The sequence below is a fragment of the Salvelinus alpinus genome, chromosome 28 (assembly GCF_045679555.1).
Source record: "Salvelinus alpinus chromosome 28, SLU_Salpinus.1, whole genome shotgun sequence".
NCBI classification, from domain to species: Eukaryota; Metazoa; Chordata; class Actinopteri; order Salmoniformes; family Salmonidae; genus Salvelinus; species Salvelinus alpinus.
This window is the reverse complement of record NC_092113.1, coordinates 21,944,506-21,965,336: the sequence shown is the minus strand read 5'-3', so window position 1 is coordinate 21,965,336 and position 20,831 is coordinate 21,944,506. Positions and strand designations below refer to the sequence as shown.

The 20,831-nt window shown below is 44.8% G+C and overlaps 2 protein-coding genes across 3 annotated transcripts in view; both read left to right on the top strand.

Annotated features, from left to right (window-relative positions):
* LOC139556855 (uncharacterized) overlaps positions 1-20,831 on the top strand; it is a 44,069-nt gene that overhangs the window by 15,162 nt on the left and 8,076 nt on the right. Inside the window, exon 2 of the mRNA XM_071370963.1 lies at positions 13,757-13,895. Within this exon, the coding sequence (XP_071227064.1) occupies positions 13,757-13,895 (139 nt within the window). The remainder of the gene's footprint in view (positions 1-13,756; positions 13,896-20,831) is intronic.
* The window catches only part of LOC139557411 (plexin-A1-like), a 271,441-nt gene continuing 251,166 nt past the window's right edge, over positions 557-20,831 (top strand). For both annotated transcript variants that reach the window (XM_071372182.1, XM_071372181.1), the window contains exon 1: positions 557-683. The gene's annotated coding sequence lies outside the window, so the exon portion shown is untranslated. The remainder of the gene's footprint in view (positions 684-20,831) is intronic.

Here is a 20,831-nt window from a genome sequence, read left to right as displayed (position 1 = left end):
GGTTATTCAAAGGGGATAGCCGAAGAACCCGTTTTGGTTCTCGATGGCACTTTTCCCCAAAGAGAATACATTCCACTAAAGCTGTTTCCTAACACAGAGGACCTTTAAATCAGTTTCAGCTCTTCGGGTGAAGAGGTGAACAGGCCAGCCATATACTGAACGCAATCCTCAATGATAACTCTCTGCTCCTTTATTCAAAAAAAAATCCTGCATCTTATGGAAATCATCGCTCCTCATGTGCCTACCTTTACCTCCCGTGGCCGTGAGACAACTTATGGCGACCCTTAGACACTAATATGCTGCATTAGACTATTATGTTGGAATGGTTTAACTTAATGAAAAATTATCTTCAATCAATCAGTGTTTGTAAAGAATTCTGACAGACGACGTTGTCCTATAACAGAGCTTTCGAATCCAGTGGTCACTACCGTGCCTAACGCTGCCACCTACATGCGGTAGGCGGCGACGCGACCAAGCAGACAGCGGCCGCGCGCATTCCTGCCGCTCAGAACGAGGCTGACTTGCTATCGGGAGCTCACCGCATACCGCTCCATTCATGCTGTGAGAAGCTCAAGACTCGGAACTCGGAGCTTTGGACGAGTATCGTGACAGTCGTGGAAATGTCTGCAAGTTTAATATTTTAATCATGCTGAGGAAAACAAACCCCAAGATCCCAATTATCCGTAAGTAGAGCAAAACTTTTCTTCAACAACTTGACTTATAATGCGGTTATTACAGTGTAATTTGTAGCGTAGTCTGTGGCTCCATTGAGTGACATTCCTTCTCTCTCTCCAAATGCTTTCCCCGGATGTTTCTATTCATCGTGTCGTCGTATCAGTATAATTCGGATAGGCAAACGAGGACTCAATGAATGCGGCTCTGGGGATCGTTTTAGTTCAAGTATCTGCGACCTCTCAGCTTATTCAGGTTTGGTTATTCAGGTTTGGGCACACCGCATTCTTTGCCAAAATGATTGAACGACATATTTGGTATCATTGGCAAGTTGGTGAAGTCGACCAGTTATATTGTACTTGCTGAATGCATACAAGTAGCCTATCAACGCCCCAGCTATGAAGCCGTGTGTAGGCTTCATAGCTGGGGCGTTATCTCACATGCTTAATGTATGCAGGTTAATAAAATAGTAGCTCAACGAAATTAATTTTCAACTCCATAACTTGCACACAGAGAGCTTGAGGTTTGCCACGGTATCATTGCCTGGAGAAAAATGAAACAGCAAATGGCAATTTATTGAAGTCATTTTAAAAAGCGTTGACATGTATTGGTGCGGGTGTATCCCATCTCATCAACATGCGCTGACACTTTAATGTCATCTTATGAAGTTTTGACACTGAATTCGTCGGTGACGGCTGGTTGGGCGATGTTGGATGTAGGTTAGCCTATGCAATTCATTTAGATGCCGAAATAAATGGATAAAAGTGGTGGCCTATGACTATGCTGGAACGTGTTGATAAGACGCTCGAAAATAACATCCACTTTAGACTCTCCACCCAGGCTAATGCTTGATGGGAATGTAATTGGATGTTATTGCTGAACGCATATTAGTGTTCAGACATCAGTGTGCCTATGAGATTCTTCTTGAAATGTGATTCCTTGTATTTCCTAATTTATTTGGGGGGATTAACCATGGTGTTAGCGTCCCGTTTTTAGCTGTTATCAGTGGGCTATTTAGGAGGCTATGTAGCCTCTACTGGCTCTCATTCATTATTTTGAACCTTATTCCAAGTAGATAGAATAGTCTATTGATATGTTGTCGCATTTTTAGGATTCCCTATCGCAGTGTGTTTGGGTTTGTAGCCTACATGCATGCGGTGCTGGCCGTGGGTGTGCACCCAGAATCTCTATTGATGTTCTTCCCACTCCCACAGCATATGCACCATTGGTAGGTTTATATCGCCTAATGTGTAAATAAATAGGCTACTATATGTAATGACATTTTTATTAGGATTGTATAGCCTACTGGTAGGTTATGTGATTAAGGGGATGCAAATATGTTTTTAGGCTACGCATAACCAAACAGTCACTCTTCTTATTATGGGAGCCTTATTGGAGTACTCCATATACTACCGCCCAAGTTTTGTTTAGCCTGCACTGTGGATTAGATAGCCTGTTTATTGGTAGGCCTTACTCATAAATAGCACAATGTGGATGACAGGCTATAATAAGCAATCACTGAATGTAACAACCTTTGTAGGCTATTCCTCCTCAATTTTCAATATTTACAATAATTTTGATTTCATTTGTACAGACATCTGTGAGATGTCAGCGCATTCATCTTGCTGAAAAAGTGAGCGATATGGGGGGTGGCAGTTTTATAGATACAGTGCATTCGGAAAGTTTTCAGACCTCTTGACTTTTTCCATATTTTGTTACGTTACAGCCTTATTCTAAAATCGATTTGAAAAAATCCTCACACAATACCCCCTTTATTTTTTAAATATAATTGTATTATTTGTATAAAAAATGTTTTTAACCTTTATTTAACTAGGCGAGTCAGTTAAGATCAAATTGAATAATGAGCGAAAACAGTTTTTATTTATATTTTTACAAATGTATTAAAAATAAAAAACAGAAATACCTTTTTTACATAAGTATTCAGACCCTTTGCTATGAGATTCGAAATTGAGATCAGGTGCATCCTGTTTCCATTGATCATCCTTGAGATGTTTCTACAACTTGATTGGAGTCCACCTGTGGTAAATTCAATTGATTGGACATGATTTGGAAAGGCACACACACACCTGTCTATATAAGGTCCCACAGTTGACAGTGCATGTATGAGCAAAAACCAAGCAATGAGGTAGAAGGAATTGTCCATAGAGCTCCGAGACAGGATTGTGTGGAGGCACAGATCTGGGGAAGGGTACCAAAACATTTCTGCAGCATTGAAGGTCCCCAAGAATACAGGGGCCTCCATCATTCTTAAATGGAAGAAGTTTGGAACCCCCAAGACTCTTCCTAGAGCTGAATGTAATACACAGGCTACAGTAGCCTACAATCTGCACATACAGTATATACAGTTGAAGTCGGATGTTTACAAACACTTAGGTTGGAGTCATTAAAACTCGTTTTTCAACCATTCTACAAATTTCTTGTTAACAAACTATAGTTTTGGCAAGTCGGTTAGGACATCTACTTTGTGCATTTTCCAACAATTGTTTACAGACAGATTTTTTCACTTGTAATTCACTGTATCACAATTCCAGTGGGTCAGAAGTTTACATGCACTAAGTTGACTGTTCCTTTTAAGAGCTTGGACAATTCCAGAAAATGATGTCATGGCTTTAGAAGCTTCGGATAGGCTAATTGACATCATTTGAGTCAATTGGAGGTGTACATGTGGATGTATTTCAAGACCTACCTTCAAACTTAGTGCCCCTTTGCTTGACATCATGGGAAAATCAAAAGAAATCAGCCAAGACCTCAGAAAAATAATTGTAGACCTCCACAAGTCTGGTTCATCCTTGGGAGCAATTTCCAAACGCCTGAAGGTGCCACTTTCATCTGTACAAACAATAGTACGTAAGTATAAACACCATGGGACCACGCAGCCGTCATACCGCTCAGAAAAGAGACGCGCTCTGTCTCCTAGAGATGAACGTACTTTGGTGCGAAAAGTGCAAATCAATCCCAGAACAACAGCAAAGGATCTTGTGAAGATGCTGGAGGGAACAGGTACAAAAGTATCTATATCCACAGTAAAACGAGTCCTATATCGACATAACCTGAAAGGCCGCTCAGCAAGGAAGAAGCCACTGCTCCAAAACCGCCATAAAAAAGCCAGACTATGGTTTGCAACTGCACATGGGGACAAAGATCGTACTTTTTGGAGAAATGTCCTCTGGTCTGATGAAACAAAAATACAACTGTTTGGCCATAATGACCATCGTTATGTTTGGAGGAAAAAGGGGGGGCTTACAAGCCGAAGAACACCATCCCAACCATAAAGCACGGGGGTGGCAGCATCATGTTGTGGGGGTGCTTTGCTGCAGGAGGGACTGGTGTACTTCACAAAAAATCCGATGATATCATGAGGGGGAAAATTCTGTGGATACATTGAAGCAACATCTCACGACATCAGTCAGGAAGTTAAAGCTTGGTTGCAAATGGTTCTTCCAAATGGACAATGACCCCAAGCATACTTCCAAAGTTGTGGCAAAATGGCTTAAGGACAACCAAGTCAAGTTATTGGAGTGGCCATCACAACACCCAGACCTCAATCCCATAGAAAATTTGTGGGCAGAAGTGAAAAAGCGTGTGCGAGCAAGGAGGCCTACAAACCTGACTCAGTTACACCAGCTCTGTCAGGAAGAATGGGCCAAAATTCACACAACTTATTGTGGGAAGCTTGTGGAAGGCTACCTGAAACGTTTGACCCAAGAAACTATTTAAAGGCAATGCTACCAAATACTAATTGAGTGTATGTAAACTTCTGACCCACTGGGAATGTGATGAATGAAAGAAAAGCTCAAATAAATCATTCTCTCTACTATTATTCTGACATTTCACATTCTTAAAATAAAGTGGTGATCCTAACTGACGTAAGACAGGCAATTCTTACTCTGATTAAATGTCAGGAATTGTGAAAAACTGAGTTTAAATGTATTTGGCTAAGGTGTATGTAAACGTCCGACTTCAACTCTATATATAGTGCTTTATTTCATTTTTTTAGGAAAACTGCTAATGTCCTGCAATTTAAAAAATGTATCCACAGGGCAGAGAGAAAAGTGTGCAGTTTTATTGAAACTGTGCATTCGTAAAGTATTCAGACCTCTTGACTTTTCCACATTTTGTTACGTTACAGCCTTATTCTAAAATCGATTGAAAAAAAATCGATTGAAAATCGAAAGTCGAAAATCAATCTGTACACAATTCCCCATAATGAAGCGAAAACCGCTCTGAGACAGGATTGTGTTGAGGCACAGATCTGGGGAAGGGTACCAAAAAATGTCTGCAGCATTGAAGGACCGCAAAAACACAATGGCATCCATCATTCTTAAATTGAACAAGTTTGGAACCCCCAAGACTCTTCCTAGAGCTGGCTGCCCGGCCAAACTGAGCAATCGGGGGAGAAGGGCCTTGGTCAGGGAGTTGACCAAGAACCCGGTGGTCACTCTGACAGAGCTCCATAGTTCCTCTGTGGAGATGGGAGAACCTTCCAGAATGACAACCATCTCTGCAGCACTCCACCAATCAGGCCTTTATGGTAGAGTGGCCAGATGGAAGCCACTCCTCAGAAAAAGGCATATGACAGCCCACTTGGAGTTTGCCAAAAGGCACCTAAAGGACTCTCAGACCATGAGAAACACGATTCTCTGGTCTGATGAAACCAAGATTGAACTATTTGGCCTGAATGCCAAACGTCACGTCTAGAGGAAACCAGGCATCGCGCAACACCTGGCCAATACCATCCCTACGATGAAGCATGATGGTGGCAGCATCATGCTGTAGGGATGTTTCGCTACAAATACCTAGGTATCTGGTTAGACTGTAAACTCTCCTTCCAGACTCACATTAAGCATCTCCAATCCAAAATTAAATCTAGAATCGGCTTCCTATTTCACAACAAAGCATCCTTCACTCATGCTGCCAAACATACCCTTGTAAAACTGACTATCCTACCAATCCTTGACTTCGGCAATGTCATTTACAAAATAGCCTCCAACACTCTACTCAGCAAATTGGATGCAGTCTATCACAGTGCCATCCGTTTTGTCACCAAAGCCCCATATACTACCCACCACTGCGACCTGTATGCTCTCGTTGGCCGGCCCTCGCTTCATATCTATCGCCAAACCCACTGGCTCCAGGTCATCTATAAGTCGTTGCTAGGTAAAGCCCCGCCTTATCTCAGCTCACTGGTCACCATAGCAGCACCCACCCGCAGCACGTGCTCCAGCAGGTATATTTCACTGGTCACCCCCAAAGCCAATTCCTCATTCGGCCGCCTTTCCTTCCAGTTTTCTGCTGCCAATGACTGGAACGAACTGCAATAATCACTGAAGCTGGAGACTCATATCTCCCTCACTAGCTTTAAGCACCAGCTGTCAGAGCAGCTCACAGATCACTGCACCTGTAAATAGCCCATCTGTAAATAGCCCATCCAACTACCTCATCACCATATTGTTATTTATTTTGCTCCTTTACACCCCAGTACCGCTACTTGCACACTCATCTTCTGCACATCTATCACCCCAGTGTTTAATTTGCCATACTGTAATAATTTCACCACTATGGCCTATTTATTGCCTCACCCCCCTTATCCTACCTCATTTGCACACACTGTATATAGACGTTCTCTATTGTATTATTGACTGTATGTTTGTTTATTCCATGTGTAACTCTGTGTTGTTGTTTGTTGTCGCACTGGTTTGCTTTATCTTGGCCAGGTCACAGTTGTAAATGAGAACTTGTTCTCAACTACCCTACCTGGTTAAATAAAGGTGAAAAAAAGAAAACGTTTAAAAAAATGTTTTTCAGTGGCATGGACTGGGAGACTGGTCAGCTTGAGATGATCTGCAGTTTATTATTAAAACATTTTTTAAATCTGTTTTTGCTTTGTCATTATGGGGTATTTCTTGTAAATTGATGAGGGAAAAACAGTGAAGGGGTCTATATATTTTCCAAATGCACTGTAATTTCATGCTATTCTTAATATTTTGTCATGAGAGAAAAATGTTCTGTTTTAAAGCAAATTTCCTGCAATTCTAAACATTTTGCCATGGCCTATGACGCAACATGGAGTCAGGGGTGGACGTAACATAGTAAACGTAAATCTGAGACTCTTACATTGCCAGCTATGCCAATTTCTCTGTATAAAATGGTCCATAACTTGAAAACCAGCAGAGATCCCACTATGGAACTTTGATATTTCCGTAGTGTATATTATGTTCAACAATATATTGGAACATTTGCCAAATCTAAAAAAATATATTTTCAATTTTCATGTTTATATATATTTTTTGATTTGATTTAAATCTGAATACTACTCATATTACAGAGCAAGTGATAAAGCTTCATATGACACCAATGTTTGCTTTGTAGCATCTACAGATTAAATGTCATGGAGTCTTAAAGGCCAAAATAAAATAAAAAATCCTACTTGGATTAATTATTTCTCAATTATGCTTTTAGATAGAATTGTCAATCATATGTCAGCAATCCTTCCTCCAAAGGACTGTTCTATGGATTTCATTTCGTGAAAATCTCCCAAATCATGGTCTTTTTTGTCTTTGTTACGTGAGGAATCACTCAATGTCATTTTTAATCAATTACAGTTGATTCATTGAAATAGTTATTTTCACCTAGCCTGTTTGAAATGTTTTGTTAAGATATAGAATGAATCTCAATAATAACAAACTATTCTTTGGTTATTTTTGTCCCCTTTTTTCACTATCCTCTCTTTCAAGGCTGGTCTGTCAGGGATAGTGGAGCTTTTAAGTCTGAAATGTTTTGAAGCTGGCTTTGCTGTAAAAGGGCACCTAAATCAAAGGGACAGAGATTGAAATAGGTTCTCTTTCAAAATGTTCAGGGGGAAAATGACAGGTGCAGAAAATGGAGGAGACCGAAGTGTCCAATGTGTTCTGATCAAACTCACAGTATTCTGTTTAGAAAACAGGCTCTAACTCAGTGATTAGTATTCAGTATTATTTTTGCCACAGCAAGTATGCCGTTTGTTTTCTCAAATTCAATTAGAATATTTAGTGGATGGCCTGCAAGGTTTTGTCAGGAATAAACACAATTTTATTAGCACTTATTCCTCAAAGCTCCTTTATCTACAAAACATCTGTTTCGATTGTTGTCCATACAGTGCATGTGGCTCAAAGAGGACAGGTCCATTCCATGTTATTGGAGTAGTAAACCACTGTCAGTATCCCTGCAACAGCACCCTGGCCGATCATCACCTTTGTCCCTTGCCTGGCTATCCATCCACATCGCTCCGGCCAACCGATGTTTCTTTTCCACAAGTCTACATTTGCCTCCCTCCTCGACATTTTCTAGAACTCTAACACATTGTGACCCTTCTGATTGGTCCCAGAAACCGATGGGTTGGGCCTACATGTTGTCAACTTTGATACTCTGATTGGTTAGATTTGTTAGAGACCCTCCAATCACTTATTCATTTGTTTTTGACAATGCCCCTCATTTTGATGTCACACAACCCACTGGGCACAGATGTCAATTCAACGTCTATTCCACATTGGTTGAATGTAATTTCATTGAAATGACGTGGAAACAACGGTGATTCAACCAGTGTGTGCCCAGTGAGAAATTCTTCAAGGATGGCAGTAGGTAGCTATCGATAGAGCAGCGGAATAAATTCAGGGTGAGTCATCAGGCAACATCTCCCATCATCCTTCACAATTCATATCATATTATAGCCCTGGGCCATGGCCAAATCAGTTTTTTTCCTCACATAGTTTTGGGACACATCTATCCTGATCCTCTGTTTTCCTTGGCTAGCAGAAAAGAGGAGAGGCGAGGGGACGGGAGGAGGGGAGAGGGGAGGAGAGGAAGGGCTTTCCTGGGATGAGGAGTCTGATGGTGACTACGACAGTGACAGTGTGGGCAGGAGCCTGGGAACATCTTAGTCAGCATGCATAACACTCCTCCTGATTAGGACACTGGCTTGCCCACCTCATTCTGTTGAGTGCTTAGTCAAAGGCAAAAGTGGCTGTGTGTGTGTGTGTGTGTGTGTGTGTGTGTGTGTGTGTGTGTGTGTGTGTGTGTGTGTGTGTGTGTGTGTGTGTGTGTGTGTGTGTGTGTGTGTGTGTATGAGCACACATACCTCTAAGTGGAAGTTATTATTACACTACTCCAATAATAAAAGGCTGTACCAATGACCTTGGAGTGGTTTGATAACATAGTGCTAGCCTAGCCCTATCAGGACTCAGTATTCTTATCTGGACTAGTATCCTAACGCACTCTGCTGTTGGCTCTGTACAGCAGCTCAGAGACGGGTCTGGTCTGGGTACCGAGGCCTCAAGGCCAGTATGCCCCCCTGTCTAGCTCAGATGCTTGGAACCTCCTGGTGGGAGGGATCTTTGCACCTGAAAGACCCTCTCCCCCTACCCCCACCGCTGCTACTCCAGGACCCTTCTCTGTTTCAATATCAGCATATCTCTCAGCCTTATCAGTCCGTAGATCCAGGCTAACACACACACACTACCATCTGCTGCCTGCTATCTCCTATCATTAGCTTTTGCTGTTGTAGCATTCTGTGAGAGGAGGCTGTAGAAATGCATGGAGATGAATTCACTCAACACATTTCCCGACTTATGCTGTTTTATCTTTCCAAATGCATTTTGAAGAGTGTTTGTTTAGTGATCTCAGCTGAGACTAGCTGAGGAAGCTCTGCTCCAGGCAGGTCGGGGTTCCTAATGAGAACACCGCCACACTAAGACACTTGCTGCTACATACTGTGTGTGTGTGTCTGTCTACATTGTGTGTGTGTGTTTACACTGTGTGTGTCTACACTGTGTGTGTGTGTATGTGTCTACACTGTGTGTGTGTGTGTGTGTACACTGTGTGTGTGTGTGTGTGTGTGTGTGTACACTGTGTGTGTGTGTGTGTGTGTGTGTGTGTGTGTGTGTGTGTGTGTGTGTGTGTGTGTGTGTGTGTGTGTGTGTGTGTGTGTGTGTGTGTGTGTGTGTGTCTATACTGTGTGTGTGTGTGTGTGTGTGTTTCTACACTGTGTGTGTGTGTGTGTGTGTGTGTATGTGTCTACACTGTGTGTGTGTGTGTGTGTGTGTACACTGTGTGTGTGTGTACACTGAGTGTGTGTGTGTGTGTGTGTGTGTGTGTGTGTACACTGTGTGTGTGTGTGTGTGTACACTGAGTGTGTGTGTGTGTGTGTACACTGTGTGTGTGTGTGTGTGTACACTGTGTGTGTGTGTGTGTGTGTGTGTGTGTGTACACTGTGTGTGTGTGTGTGTGTGTACACTGTGTGTGTGTGTGTCTACACTGTGTGTGTTTACACTGTGTGTGTCTACACTGTGTGTGTGTGTGTATGTGTCTACACTGTGTGTGTGTGTGTGTGTGTGTGTGTGTGTGTGTGTGTGTGTGTGTGTGTGTGTGTGTGTGTACGTTGTGTGTGTGTGTGTGTGTGTGTGTGTGTGTGTGTATGTGTCTACACTGTGTGTGTGTGTGTGTGTGTGTACACTGTGTGTGTGTGTGTGTGTGTGTGTGTGTACACTGTGTGTGTACAGCCTTCTATGAATTATTCCCTGTTGTGAAACTAAAGTAAAGTCAGTAGTTTATTCTTTGGAAGAACTCAGCATTATTCGTATGTGTTGCTAATTTACTACTATTACTTCTAGATCTTTATTTTGTCATTTTCTCTCTCCTCTCCGATATACTGCATTAAGTCTATTACCAGGCTGCTGCTCTGTGTACAGAGGGATGTGAATAATTCAGCAGGCCAGGTCAGGTCTGTAAGTAAGACTAATAGAGAGTGTGGCTCACAGGACGAGCCGGGCCCTGGGGAGGCCCGGTGGTAAGGACACCACCAGTCCAACATATCATCTCTCTGTGGGGACAGGACAGGGAGGACAGACCTTGTTTCTGGAGGGAGGAGAGAGGAGCGTAGAGGGGGTGTTCCCCCAACACTAGCCTCCCTCAGCTGGGCTACGAATCCCTAGTTCACCCCGTCGGAGTACTGTGGCTGAAACGGCCTTGTGTTTATTTGTTTATCACCATAAGGATTCACACTTCCCCGCAGTAGCAGCAACCCCCTTACGTTCCCTTCCCCCTGTCTGTCTGTCTGTGGCTATTGTCCTTCCTTCCCTGTGGTGTTTGCCTCAGTGCTGAAGTGACTGACATCTGGTGTCATCACAACACTAGAAGTGTCGAGGGATGATGTCTTCAGAAGGGGATATGGGCCTGGGAAACAGGGTGAGGGGTAGCTTGTTAACCACTCTCACAGCTCTGGGGCCTCTTTCTCTAGGTATCTATCCTTCCCTGTCAGATACGTTGTTTAGGCTCTAATGACATGGGACCAACTGTGTGTGAGGTGTGGTTGAGTTCTGGTCCATATGTGGTCATGTCCTCTGACAGCATTCTCCACTGTCTTTTGGACGAGCAGTGTGTGAGGTGAGCTGTGGTTGAGTTCTTGTCCAGATGTCATGTCTTCTGACCGAGGTCTATACTGACATTGGACCAGCAGTGTGTGAGGTGTGGTTGAGTTCTGGTCCAAATACGGTCCTGTCCTAAGACAGTGGTCTCCACTGATATCTGCAGTGCAGACCAAGAAGGGGTGAAGTGGTGAAGAGCAGACTGCTGTTCGTTCAGTAATCTCCTAATTAATACCCCATTAAAGGATTTGAATTAGCCTATTGATCTCTCTGGGAGGGATGGGTTATCCTGCAGACCGCAACATGCAGGAAAAGGATATTTCCCTTCTCCCTTTGTTTAACTCATGTATTTATTCATGGCTTTGTCCTGCTCCTCCTGATGTATCACGGTGCAGTCCAAAGCCCCCTGCTCGCTAACGCCACAAGGCCTGAGACGGTCATAGGGTTTGTAGTCCTTGCCTCCATGTCTGAGCAGAGGAGCTCCCAGTCCCATGCATCTGATGGACAGTTGGCCAGGCCAAGGCTATACGTTTCCAGATCTCTATGTGTAGGATTACTCTCCACACACACACACACACACACACACACACACACACACACACACACACACACACACACACACACACACACACACACACACACACACACACACACACACACACACACACACACACACACACACACACACACACACACACACAGCCAAATGGTACCACCATGCATCGCCAGAGGAATGTGTGAAAACGTGCACCCCTTCTGTGGGGATTTGAAAGAGTTAAATGAAAGGTCAGAATAAAGAGTGCCATTTTTCAATGTTACCATGCTGGGTGACCTATAATTTACCAGGCCTTCACGGATTGGGTCCTCAGATCCTCAAAAGGTTCTACAGCTGCACCATCGAGAGCATCCTGACTGGTTGCATCACTGCCTGGTATGGCAACTGCTCGGCCTCCGACCGCAGTACACTACAGAGGGTAGTGCGTAAGGCCCAGTACATCACTGGGGCCAAGCTTCCTGCCATCCATGACCTCTATACCAGGCGGTGTCAGAGGAAGGCCCTAAAAATTGTCAAAGACTCCAGCCGCTCTAGTCATAGACTGTTCTCTCTGCTACCGCATGGCAAGCGGTACCGGAGCGCCAAGTCAAGGTCCAAAAGGCTTCTTAACAGCTTCTACCCCAAAGCCATAATACTTCTGAACAGCAAATCAAAGGGCTACCCAGACCCCTCTTATATGCTGTTGCTACTCTCTGTTTATTATCTATGCATAGTCACATTAACTCTACCTACATGTACATATTGCCTCAATTACCTCGACTAACCAGTGCCCCCGCACATGGACTCTGTACCTGTACCCCCTGTATATAGCCTTAATACTACTTAATGCTACTTAATACTTATTTACATTTTTTCCTTAACTTCCTTAATTAAATCATTGTTGGTTAAGGGCTTGTAAGTAGCATTTCACTGTAAGGTCTACACCTGTTGTATTGGCGCATGTGACAAATACCATTTGATTTGATTTGATTAATCACGCTTCTTCGACACCACTGTTTTCTGTGTCGCTGAGCTACGCTCTGCTCTATTTTAGTAGTTAGCTGGTGTTTCTATGACATGCAGGGATGTAGCACTAGCCCAGGCAGTGTTCTGTGTTCCTGGAACATGTGCTGGTTGGACATGGTGTGGAGAGAAGCCAGTCAGTGGTGGTGTGGAGGTGGAGGGGGAGGAGGAGTGAGTCATGTGCTGAGAAACATGGCCTGTTCTAGGGAACATCAGCAGTGTGATTCCTTTAGCAGACCTGGTGTGTGCAGACGTTACCCAGCAGGCTTTGAAGCCCCCTTCTCCCCCTCCCCTTCCCCCTCTCTCTGCCGGTCCGAATGGCCTGCTCTGGAAATGATTATACTGGCAGCCCAATGAAGGCCCTGGCCTGCTGTGGGTCGCGGGCCAGGGTCAGGGTTCACATTCCTTCCTCCTGATGAGATTCTCTTCACATGTTTCCCTGCTAACCATCATAGTTCAGGGGAGAAGGAGAACAGACCAGCTGTGTGCCTCTGGCTATCTCTGTATGGGAGGTGGTTTCAGGATGTGTGTTTGTTTACCTGCATTTCAGTTGGTCACCTACTGCCACATTAGACCTCAATCACATTACAGTGGAACTGTGCTGACGATTGTCAGATGTTTTCTCCCTGGTAGCAACATTTTTTAAAACCCACGATAGAAGTAAATGAGCGAAAAGAGATCCATTCAGGGCATGAAGCTTAATTGGCCCATCTCAGCATTTCAGACTGCAGCTGGCATCGACAAACTAAGAATTTTGACAATTACAGACAAGGTGCTATTTTGTTGTTGGACATACAAAAGCATGGGTGTTTGACTTACCCAGGCACTGCTGGCAGGCGTCCTCCTGTACTCTTAGCACATGTTTTCCACATTTCACAGCTTGGAAAGGAAAGAGAGAGATGCTAGCCAGCCTCAAACTGGGGCGGTCATGGTAGAATGATGTAGCTAGTTCTCATTGTCATCAGTCGCTTGTTTATTTGTGAAAGAACTAACTGCAGTATTTCTCCGGTGTATCATTGGAGCGTGACTGCCATGCAATGGCAGCATGACGATGAGGAGAGGAGGAGAGGATGACTGTTAACCATGACTAACTACCCCCCCCCCGTAGCCTCAGCCCTCAGCCCCCAGCCTCAGCCCTCAGCCTCAGCCCTCAGCACTCAGCCCCCAGCCTCAGCCCTCCATCTCAGCCCAAACAGCTGTCAGCCCTAGAAATCCTCCTGGCCGCTGCAGTGGTTCAGGGATCAATGGTCAGTGGAGCAGAAGCTTTAAGTTTAGCAGGGGCTTAGCACATCACTCACTCCAGGGGATTTTTAGGAAAGTGAATTGGTTGATACTGAGACGGCCACAAAGTGAGATGAAGAGATTTCTGTCAGTAAATGTAAACTTCTCTCTTTGCAATCTTTTGAGCTCTTTTTACGCGTCTGTGTATGTGTTTCTATTTATATCTATGTGTGTTTGTGTATGTCTGTCTGTCTGTGTATGTGTTTCTATTTATATCTATGTGTTTTTGTGTATGTCTGTCTGTCTGTGTATGTGTTTCTATTTATATCTATGTGTGTTTGTGTATGTCTGTCTTTCTGTGTATGTGTTTCTATTTATATCTATGTGTGTTTGTGTATGTCTGTCTGTCTGTGTATGTTTCTATTTATATCTATGTGTGTTTGTGTATGTCTGTCTGTCTGTGTGTGACTGAGTGAGGAGAAACACAGCTTTACACCCATGACAGATGTTGTGTGTGACTGACTGAGTGTGTGTTCCAGCTTTGTCCCACTGACATTGGTCCCTGTGTGATTTCACAGTGTGATCCCATCTCAAGTTGGGGATTTTGTGTTGGTCATTACATATAGAGCTCTGTGTCCGCCTGCTAACCCCAGGCCTGATAAGAGAGATCTATTTGAGATCGTTTGGATTCACAGCTCTGCAGAGATATGCAGGGTATGATCCACAGCAGTCCTCTCACAGGCTCCACTCTCACTAACCCAGGACCCCTTTGTGTGTTGGCCTTTAGGATGCTGAAGGACCCCAGTCCCAGTCATGGATGAATGATTTGTTTTACTGTGGGATAGTAGCTAGTACGACAGCTGTTCAGGGGGGATTGTGTGCACATAGGGGACTGTTTGCATGACTCCTGTATAGTTTACATGACTGTGTCCATGTGTGTTAGGCTTAGAGTGTTTCCTTAAGGTCAATCCTCTCCTAACCCTAGCTAGTTTTATGGACTCCACAGCCATTGTTCCCTGTTTCCCTGAGTCGTGCGTGGCTGCAAGACTCCTGTGATGAGTGGATCCCTTGGGCCGGGAGGAAGAGAGAGCAGGCCAGGAACAATGGCTCTGGCTCTGTTTATGTCAGGGCCACCAATACGTCGCCATGTCAGGACGGCTTTCTTATGAACTGTTACAACCCAAATGAATCCTGTTGTGTACAACTAACACAGCAATAGAGAGACTTGGGGAATGCTATGTTGGTTTACGTAAAATCCAGTTTTTGTTGCGAGTCTCCTGAATGTTTGCTCAGTGATTAGTGGGGGTGTTGATGTACTGTCCCAGTTGGCTCCAGATGTGCAACAACTCACAGACAGAGAGCCGTGGAGACTGGTGATGCTGGTGGAACAGGAAACTCAGGGTGTCTGTTCTGTTTCTGCAATCCTACATGTAAATGAGTGTCAGTACATTATTGTGGTATAGACCCAGACAGATGGCTTATATTCCCCAGTGGGCCACCCACGGCTGTTTATACTTCAGACGTGTACTGAATTGACTTAATTGCTTGATTGGATGAATTGCCTGAATTACCAGCCTTTACCACATATCAGAGGCCACCAACCTGACAGAGATCAACCCCCCTCCACCCTTTCGCCCTCATGCAGCTCCAATAGAGTGTTATTCCCCCAGGGATGGTAGAGGCGCAGGGGTCAGTAAAGGCCCTAAAGGAAACAGGCATGTTCTTTCATCAGTTCCTCTTTTATTTATTATTATAATAAGCGCTATAAGGCGTGGAGCCATGCTAACCCTATCCCCTATTCCCCCGGCTCGGGCCTTGCATAGCTGGAATGCTTTCAGGCCCTAGCTGCACTAATCAGAACCACAACCACAGCAGCTAGAGCAGCCCCATGCCAGAGAGCCCAGAAGGATTCCCTTACAAACCTCCACAGTCCTGATGGATTCACCTGCAATCCTCCACAGTCCTGATGGATTCCCTTACAATCCTCCACAGTCCTGAAGGATTCCCTTACAATCCTCCACAGTCCTGAAGGATTCCCTTGCAAACCTACACTGCCCTGAACGATTCCCTTACAAACCTCCACAGCCCTGAAGGATTCCCTTACAAACCTCCACAGCCCTGAAGGATTCCCTTGCAAACCTACACAGCCCTGAAGGATTCCCTTACAAACCTCCACAGCCCTGAAGGATTCCCTTACAAACCTCCACAGCCCTGAAGGATTCCCTTGGAAACTTCCACAGCCCTGAAGGATTCCCTTGCAAACCTACACAGCCCTGAAGGATTCCCTTACAATCCTCCACAGTCCTGAAGGATTCCCTTGCAAACCTACACTGCCCTGAACGATTCCCTTACAAACCTCCACAGCCCTGAAGGATTCCCTTACAAACCTCCACAGCCCTGAAGGATTCCCTTGCAAACCTACACAGCCCTGAATGATTCCCTTACAAACCTCCACAGCCCTGAAGGATTCCCTTACAAACCTACACAGCCCTGAAGGATTCCCTTGCAAACCTCCACAGCCCTGAAGGATTCCCTTGCAAACCTACACAGCCCTGAAGGATTCCCTTACAAACCTCCACAGCCCTGAAGGATTCCCTTACAAACCTCCACAGCCCTGAAGGATTCCCTTACAAACCTCCACAGCCCTGAAGGATTCCCTTACAAACCTCCACAGCCCTGAAGGATTCCCTTGCATACCTACACAGCCCTGAAGGATTCCCTTACAAACCTCCACAGCCCTGAAGGATTCCCTTACAAACCTACACAGCCCTGAAGGATTCCCTTACAAACCTCCACAGCCCTGAAGGATTCCCTTACAAACCTCCACAGCCCTGAAGGATTCCCTTGCAAACCTCCACAGCCCTGAAGGATTCCCTTACAAACCTCCACAGCCCTGAAGGATTCCCTAACAAACCTCCACAGCTCTGAAGGATTCCCTTGCAAACCTCCACAGCCCTGAAGTATTCCCTTACAAACCTCCACAGCCCTGAAGGATTCCCTTACAAACCCCCACAGCCCTGTAGGGTCCTCTATGGTCGATCACTGTCACAATAGTGCATTACTCCTAGATGGAGTAACTTTTCCATTTTAAAATCGACGGGTCCTCTATGGGTGACATTCAGTTTCACTCAGCCATTGGTCTATATTAGTTTAATCTCTTAACACGTCCTTTGAAAACCAAGCATGGTTAATACCAGGGCACATAGTCGGAGCACAGAGGGCAGTGGAGGCAGGGAGGAGGGAGGGGAGGAGGGTGTAGATTTAAATACACTATATATACAAAAGTATGTGGACACCCCTTCAAATTAGTGGATTCGGCTATTTCAGCCACACCCGTTGCTGACAGGTGTATGAAGTCGAGCACACAGCCATGCTATCTCCATAGACAAACATTGGCAGTAGAATGGCCTTACTGAAGAGCTCAGTGACTTTCAACATGGCACCGTCATAGGATGCCACCTTTCCAACAAGTCAGTTAATACAATTTATTACCTGCTAGAGCTGCCACGGTCAACTGTAAGTGCTGTTATTATGAAGTGGAAATGTCTAGGAGCAACAACGGCTCAGCCGCAAAGTGGTAGGTCACAAAAGCTCACAGAACGGGACCGCCGAATGCTGAATCACGTAGCCCGTAAAAATCATCTGTCCCCTTTTGCAACACTCACTACGGAGTTCCAAACTGCCTCTGGAAGCAACGACAGCACAATAACTTTTCTTCGGGAGCTTCATGAAATGGGTTTCCATGGCCAAGCAGCCGCATACAAACCTAAGATCACCATGCACAATGCCAAGCATCAGCTGGAGTGGTGTAAAGCTCGTCGCCATTTTACTCTGGAGCAGTGGAAACACGTTCTCTGGAGTGATGAATCACGCTTCACCATCTGGCAGTCTGACGGACAAATCTGGGTTTAGCGAATGCCAGGAGAATGCTACCACAATGCCCCAATGCATAGTGCCAACTGTAAAGTTTGGTGGAGGAGAAATAATGGTTTGGGGTTGTTTTTCATGGTTCGGGCTTGGCCCCTTAGTTCCAGTGAAGGGAAATCTTAACACTACAGCATACAATGACATTTTAGACGATTCTGTGCTTCCAACTTTGTGGAAACAGTTTGTTGAAGGCCTTTTCCTGTTTCAGCATAACAATATCCCTGTGCACAAAGCGAGGTACATACAGAAATGGTTTGTTGAGATCAGTGTGGAAGAACTTGAATGACCTTTACAGAGTCCTGACCTCAAGCCCACCGAACACTTTTGGGATGAATTGGAACGCCGACTGCGAGCCAGGCCTAAACGCCCAACATCAGTATCCGACCTCACTGATGCTCTTGTGGCTGAATGGAAGCAAGTCCCCGCAGAAATGTTCCAACATCTAGTAGAAAGCCTTCCCGGAAGAGTGGAGGCTGTTATAGCAGCAAAGGAGGATCAAGTCCATATTAATGCCCATGATTTTGGAATGAGATGTTTGACGAGCAGGTGTCTACATACTTTTGGTCATGTAGTGTATTTTCCCTCTACTCACATCTGACCAGCCATCTGCACATTAATGAGGAATTACATTTATATTAAAGATGCAAATGTAGCCTTTAAAAGAGATTGAAACGCTGAGCGGAAGTGTGCGTGGCGGGTACTTTATCTGGGTGCTCTGTTCATTAGCCTGGTGTAATTGTGTTATCATAAACTCAGGCGGCAGGAACTGAAAAGGTCACCGGAGCGCCGGGGATGACACGGAGGTGTTCACACAGACTGATGCACACAAACGCTGAAGCGCACACACACATGCACGTAAATACTCACAGACACACACACACACACACACACACACACACACACACACACACACACACACACACACACACACACACACACACACACACACACACACACACACACACACACACACATTTTTAGAAGCTATTATTCCCCTTTAGACTCATTCAAAATGAATGTCCTTTTTCCAATGGAATTAGGTGCATCGTGGTGTGCCTGCGCCTGTATGTGGGTGAATGTACAGTTCAAGATGACGGTCAATCACCCTCGGTCTGGGGCTCCATGCAAGATCTCACCTCGTGGGGCATCAATGATCATGAGGAAGGTGAGGGATCAGCCCAGAACTACACGGCAGGACCTGGTCAATGACCTGAAGAGAGCTGGGACCACAGTCTCAAAGAAAACCATTAGTAACACACTACGCCGTCATGGATTCAAATCCTGCAGCGCACGCAAGGTCCCCCTGCTCAAGCCAGCACATGTCCAGGCCCGTCTGAAGTTTGCCAATGACCATCTGGATGATCCAGAGGAGGAATGGGAGAAGGTCATGTGGTCTGATGAGACAAAAATAGAGCTTTTTGGTCTAAACTCCACTCGCCGTGTTTGGAGGAAGAAGAAGAATGAGTACAACCCCAAGAACACCATCCCAACCGTGAAGCATGGAGGTGGAAACATCATTCTTTGGGGATGCTTTTCTGCAAAGGGGACAGGATGACTGCACCGTATTGAGGGGAGGATGGATGGGGCCATGTATTGCGAGATCTTGCCCAACAACCTCCTTCCCTCAGTAAGAGCATTGAAGATGGGTCGTGGCTGGGTCTTCCAGCATGACAACGACCCGAAACACACAGCCAGGGCAACTAAGAAGCATCTCAAGGTCCTGGAGTGGCCTAGCCAGTCAGATCCCAATAGAAAATCTTTGGAGGGAGCTGAAAGTCCGTATTGCCCAGTGACAGCCCCGAAACCTGAAGGATCTGGAGAAGGTCTGTATGGAGGAGTGGGCCAAAATCCCTGCTGCAGTGTGTGCAAACCTGGTCAAGAACTACAGGAAACGTATGATCTCTGTAATTGCAAACAAAGGTTTCTGTACCAAATATTAAGTTCTGTTTTTCTGATGTATGAAATACTTATGTCATGCAATAAAATGCAAATTAATTACTTAAAAATCATACAATGTGATTTTCTGGATTTTTGTTTTAGATTCCGTCTCTCACAGTTGAAGGGTACCTATGATAGAAATTACAGACCTCTACATGCTTTGTAAGTAGGAAAACATGCATAATCGGCAGTGTATCCAATACTTGTTCTCCCCACTGTATGTGTGTGTGTGCGTGTGTGTGTGTGTCTATCCCAGTGTATGTGTTCCCCCTGTGTGTACGTGTCTGCTCACCTCAAGTGGCAGCATTTAATCAAGCATGTCACTCCTCTCTGAGCTCTTAAGCTAGAACCTGAATGTCTGCTTCTTAATATCCTGTTGTGTATGAATCATGTGTGTGACTTTAAGAGGCATAGGAACAACATAATCATCTATGGTAGTGAAGAGAGCCATAGAAACATTCCAGATAGCCTGGTGCTGTGCTGTTACACAGTGAAACCATGTTGTAAACCATACCCTCCCTGTTGTAGCTGATAGCAGGATGAAAACAAAACAACATTGGCTCAGTGAGGGGAGGTAGTGAGGCTACCTTCTGCATGAACACATCTACAGTTGGAAGCTTGCCTGGTAACCTGCTCCTTCTCCTCTCCTCCTCCTCCTCCTCAGCGGTTGTCCTCCCTTGTTTCCTCCTCTCCGAGGGTGTGTCATAAAGGTGGCTACTGGTTGTAACTGATCTGTGCTGCTGCAGTCTGTCAAACAGGTCTACTCTCCCTCCCTGCAGTCTGTCAAACAGGTCTACTCTCCCTCCCTATGTGTGTGTGTCTCCCGCTCAGTGTCATAACATATTTTCAGTATATATAGTATATGTAGTATATGTAGTATATATAGTGCAATTAAAAAGTAGTTACATTACAGCCTTATTCTAACATTGATTAAATTACCCCCCCCCCCCATCACACACAATACCACATAATGAAAAAGCATTTTAGAAATGTTTTCAAATGTATAAAATAAAACTTTATTCAGTATTTTGTTGAAGCACCTTTAGCAGTGACTACAGCCTCAATTCTTCTTGGGTATGACGCTACAAGCTTGGCAA